Below are 8,060 nucleotides of genomic sequence, written 5' to 3'. Positions count from 1 at the left end.
TGCTGCTGCTGCTGCTGCTGCTGCTGCAGCTCTTGCTGCTCATGAAGCTCTGTTTGTTGCATCAAATCGTGTTGCTGCAGCAGCCCTTGCTGCTGCAGCAACTTCTGATGCTGCAGCAACTCCTGCTGCTTCAGCAGCTCCTGCTGCTGCAACAGCTGCCTCGCCAGCTGTTCCTCCGCTTCCCTCTGTGTCTGCTGTTCGCGAAGCAGCTGTTGGCTAAGTATGTGCTGCAGCTGCTGCTGTTGGAGCTGCTGCTGCTGTTGCTGCTGCAGCTGCTGGAGCTGTAAATGGTGCTGTAGAACTTGGGGGTTGGTGGAATGCTGCAAAGGGGCGTGCTGCTGCAGCAGCAGCTGCTGCCTGAGCTGCTGTTCATGCATATGCTGCTGCTGCGCTTGCTGCTGCTGCAACAACAGCAACTGGTGTTGTCGCCGCTGCTTGAGGAACTCCAGCTGTTGCAGTTCTGCTGCATGCTGCTGTTGAACGGCTGTAGCGTTAACCTGAGAGGACCAGGGCGCTGCTGCAGCAAGGCAGTTCTGCCCCTCAGCAGAGTCTACGAGCCAGAGAGTAGAGGAGGCAGCAGCAGGCGCTGCTGCTGCTGCTACAACTCCCAGGGCCAAGCCCGCGTTTGCTGCTGCTGCTGCTGCTGCTGCAGAGGTGGCTGGGAACGCCTCCCCTAGGGCACCAAAGCCGGCAGGAATGCCCCCCGAAGCGACCTGGCGCTGCGACTGCGCAGCGTCGTCTTTCATGTCGCTTACAAACCCTAAACCCTAAACCCTAGAGCGGCTCCGGTGGTTAGAGATGATTTGAGAGAGCTGGAAGCTAAAGCCAACCCTGCAGAGAGAGACAGGGTAGACAGGGGGAACAGAATTTAATTGCTTTTTAGAGAATTGACTAAAGCGTACAAGACGGGCTAGCGTGGGGCCTTCTCCGTAGCGCTGCTGCCGCTGCTACTGCTGCTGCTGCTGCTGCTGTCGCTGCGGGGAGTGGCCACACGCCGCAGCTACAGAGGCAGAAAGAAGGGAAAAACCACGCAAAAGAGCCAAATACTAACCCATTTAAAGCTGGGTTAAAACAAAGAGAGGAAACTTAGTAGGATCATGAACAGGGAAGGGCCCGGTAGCCATCGCTACTGCGAGGATAGAGGCCCGTGGTGCTGCTGCTGCTGCTGCTGCTGCTGCTAATGAAGCAATAGTAAATAAGGTTTTCTACCCTTTGTTGCGCTTAAAAGACGAAACTTTCCACAGAAAACTGTCAAGTATATACAGCAACTGAAAAAGAAAGAGTGCAGACGGCCTCCATTGCGCTGTGCTGCGGGGGGAAAGTCAACAACCACGAACCCTGAGCTGTACGTTTTGTGTACATAAACCCCAATACAATAACCATCAAAGTANGAAGCACTGTTAGGAAATTTCTCTCGGGCTTGTCTGTAGTTCTAGCATGTAGCATGTTCTGTCTGAAGCTGGTACGTGTTTTCCTACTTCGGTACAGGCTTTGTACAGAGGGCCATGTAAGTATTACAATTGTCTACAGTGTTAGTGTGTAGCGTGGTCTGCCTGCAGTTAGCACAGGAGCCTTCACTTGGCCGCGGTTGTAGCATGGTCTGCCTGCAGTTATTATAGAAACCTTCACTTTGCCTTGGTAGGTTGCATGTAAGCCAATGGAAACGTTCTATAAGTGCATTCAGAGGTAAAGCATGCAGCAAAGGAAACTTCGTTGAAGCTTCCCTGTGTTCACACGTGAGACTGGCATGTATCACCTGCCGCAGCGAGGTGCGCTGCAACCCGAGTTCAGGCTGCCTCTTCCCCGTAAAATCCAGGCCTGAGATCAAGGCGCAGGAGGCCGGAGGACAGGGGAAGGAGGTCAGCTGCTTTCGGCAAACTCTTACTCTAACCCTTTGCCTACACTGTAGATCGTTTCTGTCATTCATTAAGGCCAAAGGGCAAGCGGTATACGTGGTAGCACCGCATGGTTCATCGGGGCAGGCGCGAACACGAATTTCAATCCTCACACGGGTGGCATCAAGCACTTCTGAACAGAAAACAGTAAAAATAAAATGAAACAAACATAAAATTATACTGATTTCTGTTCCCTAAACAACTTCAGTTGTTTCCTCTCTGCAAAATGGAGATTGATTATGATCCGCTCGCAGAGGAGGTNATTAGGAGCAATGCCTCCGGCTGTGCCTTCGTACGCAGTATGATGGGCGCCGGGCCGCAGACGCTGTGGAGGATATCCTTAGCTCCCTAGACTTATACGTTCGCCTACAAAATGCCGCGGAAGAATTCCAATTACTTTTGGCCTCCTCCTTAGTAGAAGGCGATGCACGGCGGTGGTGGCTACATTTGAGCAAAAGCTCTACCTTTCCGGAGCACACCAGGTCCATGCAAGCCTTCCCGGATGGGCTACATACTCAGTTTATCTCGAGGTCTGCAGGGGCGCAGACAATGGCGGAACTGAGAAAGCTTAAGCAGGCGGAGCTGCAGATAGAGCGTGGCGCTGAGAAATATCAGTCCGTGGGGACGCGAAGCCATATGGTGAGTCCAGAGCTGTTTTATACATGATTTATAGCGAGGCTATCCTCCGCAGAGAGACAATCAGTAGCAGGCCGTGCTACGGAGAGGGAAATGCGGGGTGAAAAAACGGAAATCACACAATGGAGTGCTACCGCAAAAAAGAGAAAAAATGCCACTTGCACAGCCCTACCCGAAGAGGAAGAAAGCAGCTCTGGGAACGGTCCTGATTTGGAGCCTATGGATATGGGGGCTATGAACACTAGAGAAGCCAAAACGCGGCCTGGAAGCACTAATCAACAGCAGATAGTGAACACAACACCCACAGAGCAAGAAGGAGGTACCGAACGGCGCACTTGCGTCTTTTACGATGAACCGGGTCAAGTATTTTGGCTTATCAGAAAGGCTAGGAGCCAATTGAATGCAAATATCGAACAGAGCTGCCAAGAGAGCAAACAGAGCAATCAGGGAAACATCCAGGCCCCTACGCAACGTGCAGCGCAGCGATGGGGCCACATCATACGAGATAACAGCAGCACCCGCAGATCCACATCAAGTCAAGAACGCATTAAAGGGCATGCATTATTAGCCCTACTCGATGCGGGATGTGAAGTGGATCTGATATCAGATGCCGCACGTGCAGTGTAGTGAACAGCTGGCCTTCGCCGTTACTACGTATGAATCCTAAGCTATTCTGACTAGATGCACACTCTGCATCTAACTACCTAAACACGTTCTTCTCTCTGAATCCGCTATTAAACACCATAAATAACCAAAACACATTGGAGTTCAGATTATCTCTTCCCCACAGGAAAGTCCAGAATAATAGAACTGTCGCTGACCCTCGCTGAGGGTCAGTGCCAGAGTCAAAGCATCAGCATCACACCCAGCCCCAAGGGGCTGGTCAGCACTCAGATCCTATTATGCATCTTTTCTATCTAAAAGTGTCCTAATTCCTGAGATGTTCTATAGTATTTATTCTTTTTCATGATACTAGGCCTCTAGAGGCCACAAAAGGGATCCATTGTAGTGTCTGTGCACTACATGCAGTCTACTCGTCCACTCATTGGCGCAATCTCTGAGGCTACGCTTTGCGGAAGGTAGGCGGGATACAAGAATCGGCAGAACTGTGGGCCTGAAATGCTCTCTTAGTTCCAAAACGAGGCTCATGAATAAGACAAGGGATTTCTACGTTGGATCTGTTCACCACGAAATAATCCTAGGCATGCCGCGGGCGACCCAGTGGAAAGCGCAAATCCGCTCCCGTGATGACTCCATAGAATTAATTCCGCCAGGAAGTGATGAAAGCCTGCACCTCTCAGCGCTCCCAACGGCATTTGCATCTTCTATGGTCATAGGAGTGGAAGCTGTGTCCCAAGGAAAGCCGAGCGACGAGGCTCCCATACACTGCAGAGGTACTGAAGGAAGCGACGAATATATGCATGGACTCAGCTGTGACTGTGGTTCACCGNCATACACTGCAGAGGTACTGAAGGAAGCGACGAATATATGCATGGACTCAGCTGTGACTGTGGTTCACCGGCACTACAATGGTGCTCAAGTGGAACCTTCAGAGACCTTTTTAGATGAAAAACAACAAATCCAATACGAATATAGATAGATGGCAGCACTTTAGATAGAAATCTACGATAATCAAGAATGCTCGGCAGCCACACTGGGGTTTGGGGCTGGCAGGGAGACTAACGCTGCGACTTTCTGACTCATGGCAGAGTCAGAGACGAAAGAGCTTTATTCTTCTTGACTTCCCTTTTTAAGGTTAATGGAATGAATTGACTCGAATATGTTTTAATCTCGTTTATTCGAATATTTGAGTTGTTATAGCAAAGATAGGCTGTGTTTAATGCATAGGTGTAGTCTCTGAACCCGGTATAATTGACATAGGGTACACACGTAGTAACAGCTGAGCCCGCTGTTCACTACAGGGACGGTCTGTCAGAGACCGCCGTCTTGGGGGGTTCGATCCAGTTAAAACCCGATGAACGGCTGAAGTGGGCGAAAATTGAAGGAAGAATTGTCAGACGTACTCGAAAGCAAAGAGCCACCTGCGGGCAGGTAACCCGCTGGACTCTCAGTCAACCGCATCGAACTCATTCCCGGTTCAGTCCCAAGCTTCGTTCTAAGGCACAAGTGACCCCCTCATATTGAAGAGGAAATTGAGCGTCAGGCGGATGAACTTCTAAGAATGGGCAAGGTTTAGCCCTCAGCTAGCACCTTCTGGCACGATCCTGTGTTGGCGAAGAAAATTGAAGGCAGATAGCACATGTGGGTTGGCTCCAAGCTCCTCAACAAAATTACAGTGCAACAAAAGTTTCCGATACCCAGGATCGACGAAATCCTTGACCGCTTACAAGGTTAAGCGGTATACTCAGCTTCTGGGTTCTCTGAGGCATGCTTGCAGATCCCAATTCATCCGGATGACAGGCACGAGACAGCTGTCCACACCCGCACTCGCATGCTGGAGTACACTTATATGCCATCTGGCCTCTTGAATGCACCTTCTGAACTGCCGCGGTAGATCAGTCACGACTTCTCAAGGCCATTTATTGATGGGTGGATGGGAATATGCATGGATGATGGGCTTGTGTTCAGACATAGTAGTTGTATCATGCTCAGGCTGCAGTTACCATAGGAACCTTCACTTTGCCTGGGTAGGTTGAGCGTCAGCAAATGCAAACGCTCTATAAGTATCACCNACCATAGGAACCTTCACTTTGCCTGGGTAGGTTGAGCGTCAGCAAATGCAAACGCTCTATAAGTATCACCAGATGTAAACCATCCAGCACATGAAGCTTCAGCGGAGTTTCCTTATCTGCTTGCGTGAGGCTGGCGTCCATTACCAGCCGCAGCACGGTGTCTTCCAACCCCATTTCAGGCCGCCTCCTCCCCGCAAAACCCAGGCCTGAGCTCAAGACCCAGGAGGCCGGAAGACAGGGAAAGGAGGTCAGCTGCTTTCGGAAAACTCTTACTTTAAGCCTTTGCCTACATAGCAGCCCGCTTCTGTAGTTGATTAAGGCCAGAAGGCACGCGTTACTGTAGTGAACAGATCACCGTGCTGTTACTACTCTTGCGTGCTTTCCATACCTAATGGGTGCACACTCTACACATACATGCCAAATTCGACGAAGATTCCCTAAATTAAAATTAAAAATAAAATTTCAATCCTTACACATATTCGAGTCTCCCTCTTATAAAAGGAAAACCCCAAATGGCTGAACGGACCGTCGGCCCTGCACACTGTCGGTGACTGAGCCGCAGCATCCGCGTTAACAGCCAGCCCCATACTCTGTGAAGCTGCCGAGCACCCGTAGCCAGCAGGCTGTATCATCTGAATAAATTAGCTGANGATTTGGCCTCTAGACGCCATTTGAGGTCCATTAAGATGCCAGTGCACTACAGTTACAGTCGCGCACGCGCTAACACAACCCAGCACTACAGGAACGCCTGTGAAGCAGTGCGGCCTACGAATAAATTGACAATTAAACACCTAGATATTGCTGGAAAAAAAGAGGAAAGGACATTTATTACAACTGTAGCTTTTAGAAGGCGCAGCGCAGCGATCGCAGCGAACCGGGCAGTGTCCGGCCGCCACGGATAGCTGCAATCGGCGAGTTGTTGAATCTAAGCAGTACTTAATGCTTTGAAGGAATCGGATATACCACTACGAATAATATACATAGCTTTGATAACTGCTAAACGAGAACGGCAGATGCTGTGTTTGGTGATCGGTCCTCATCAGGACGGGTATGGCTCGATGCGGAGCTGCAGCGCGTCCGTAGCGCATCCCTAATGAGCACTTGTAGACGAAGGATATTTCCCTAGCGTGTACTGTGACTATTGAACTTGAGAAAAATATAACAAGTAAAAACAAGCTAGTTGCTTTGCTCCTAACAGAGTGGAGAATAAGGGGCTACACCCTATAGTTTCGCTGCGGGGGAGTAGGGGCAGCAGACGGGGACATTGGGGACAGCCAGCCGAGTCCGTCGTGTCTTGCCCAAAACATCTAAAGGGGTATCTGAGGTGGTGTAAAATCACCGAAAAGTCTTACTTTGGAATAAAATATACATGAATTTGGATTGTTTTATACAGGGGGGTGATCACTCACAATCATCTTCCCATAGTGGGTGCAATGACATCCTCAGTGTGTCTCTGGGCAGGACTCGCAGCCATGGCAGCCATAAATTTGGCTGAAACCCGAGAAGTTTCATTGTCATTAGACTCCGAAAACCATAACTCGGGGAAAGATGGAGCTTCGTTGCAGCTGAGACCGCCCGCGTCCGTGATGCGAGGACATCGCCCAACTGCCATTCTTGTATCTGGCCCGTTCTTGGTTGCGGCAGTTGCTCTTGTGCTCGTCATCGTACACTGCTTCATTGCGTTCAGAAATTCAAGAGGGAATCTAGCCACCGCGTTAAGGACGCGACGGCTCGCGGAAGAAGAAGGTAACCCTTGCGATGTGAGTTCTCACCAGAATACCATTCAGACACCGTCCGTTATCGAGGTATAAAGATGCAGCCCATCGGTTGAATGAGACGTCTTCTACGTGACTGAGAAGAAATGCCCTCGTTGGCGATGCCTCTTTGCCCTGTGAGCCTGAATGAAAGGGCGGAAATCAGCTTACAAAGTTGCAGGAACAATCACAAACCGCGCCGCAGCATGCTGTGCGGTTTGCGCTTTGACACACTACATGAGCGAAGAGTTGCACCATAAATCTGTATAGCAGTGGCCTGTTACTGTGACTGGCGGCAGAAATGTGGCATTGCAACTCGTTCGTCTCAGGCGGCGCAGCGTTTGCAGGTAAGTATCATCATTTGCAAAGTGCNGAGGGAACCGTGATGGCGGATCGCATCTCAGCGCCAACACAAATGCATACTTCTGAATGGCATACGAGGGAAATACGACTTGCTTGGTCCGGCAGAGTGACAGAAGATGGAAGTTCGTTAGAAGTTTTTATGATGGGCAAGGGTCACGATAGTCCTCGTCACTGTAAGGAATTGCGCTTCGATCAAATAACAATATATTGTTGTATACGGCGTCATTAACGCTCGCTGTTTATAGTAAGTGACCTAGCAGAAGCAAGCACCGGCCATACGCGGGGAGTTTAGTCTCAGGGCACTAAAAGAGATCGAGCATAGCTTATCTCTGTTGAGCCCGTCGTCAAGTAGCTCCGGACACAGCAAGTGAGTTTCGCCTGCTCTGTCTACCCTACTTACCAATGAGCTTCGACCTATGGTGCTCTTGCACGCTCAGGCCAGGGAATGAGACTTTTCACACGTAGATGCATGGGTTAAAAACAAGTAGAATCTGGCTCTTATGGCTCTGAATTAATGACGATTAGCNCACACGTAGATGCATGGGTTAAAAACAAGTAGAATCTGGCTCTTATGGCTCTGAATTAATGACGATTAGCCAAACTTCTGTAGGCTTCAAGTTCTGTTTTTACTCTATACTGAAACAAGCACTCGGTCATTCAGGTCATTCAGCGAATTTTCCGAAGCTTTCCGTAAGCGTTCTTGCTAGCCTCGCAGATGC

At 49.9% G+C, this 8,060-nt stretch overlaps 1 protein-coding gene across 1 annotated transcript; it reads right to left on the bottom strand.

The window, feature by feature from the left end:
* Positions 1-39: 39 nt before the first annotated feature.
* Positions 40-746, bottom strand: EMH_0050990 (uncharacterized protein; the record flags this gene model as incomplete). The annotated part of the gene is made up of 2 exons (XM_013496708.1): positions 40-49; positions 154-746. The coding sequence occupies 2 exons, from the start codon at positions 744-746 to the stop codon at positions 40-42; spliced, it is 603 nt and encodes a 200-aa protein (XP_013352162.1).
* Between the last annotated feature and the right edge of the window lie 7,314 nt (positions 747-8,060).

Source organism: Eimeria mitis, genomic scaffold (assembly GCF_000499745.2).
Source record: "Eimeria mitis Houghton genomic scaffold, Emh_scaff2250, whole genome shotgun sequence".
Lineage (NCBI taxonomy): Eukaryota > Apicomplexa > Conoidasida > Eucoccidiorida > Eimeriidae > Eimeria > Eimeria mitis.
The sequence above is the reverse complement of the archived record's forward strand: the minus strand, read 5'-3'. Positions and strand labels throughout refer to the sequence as shown.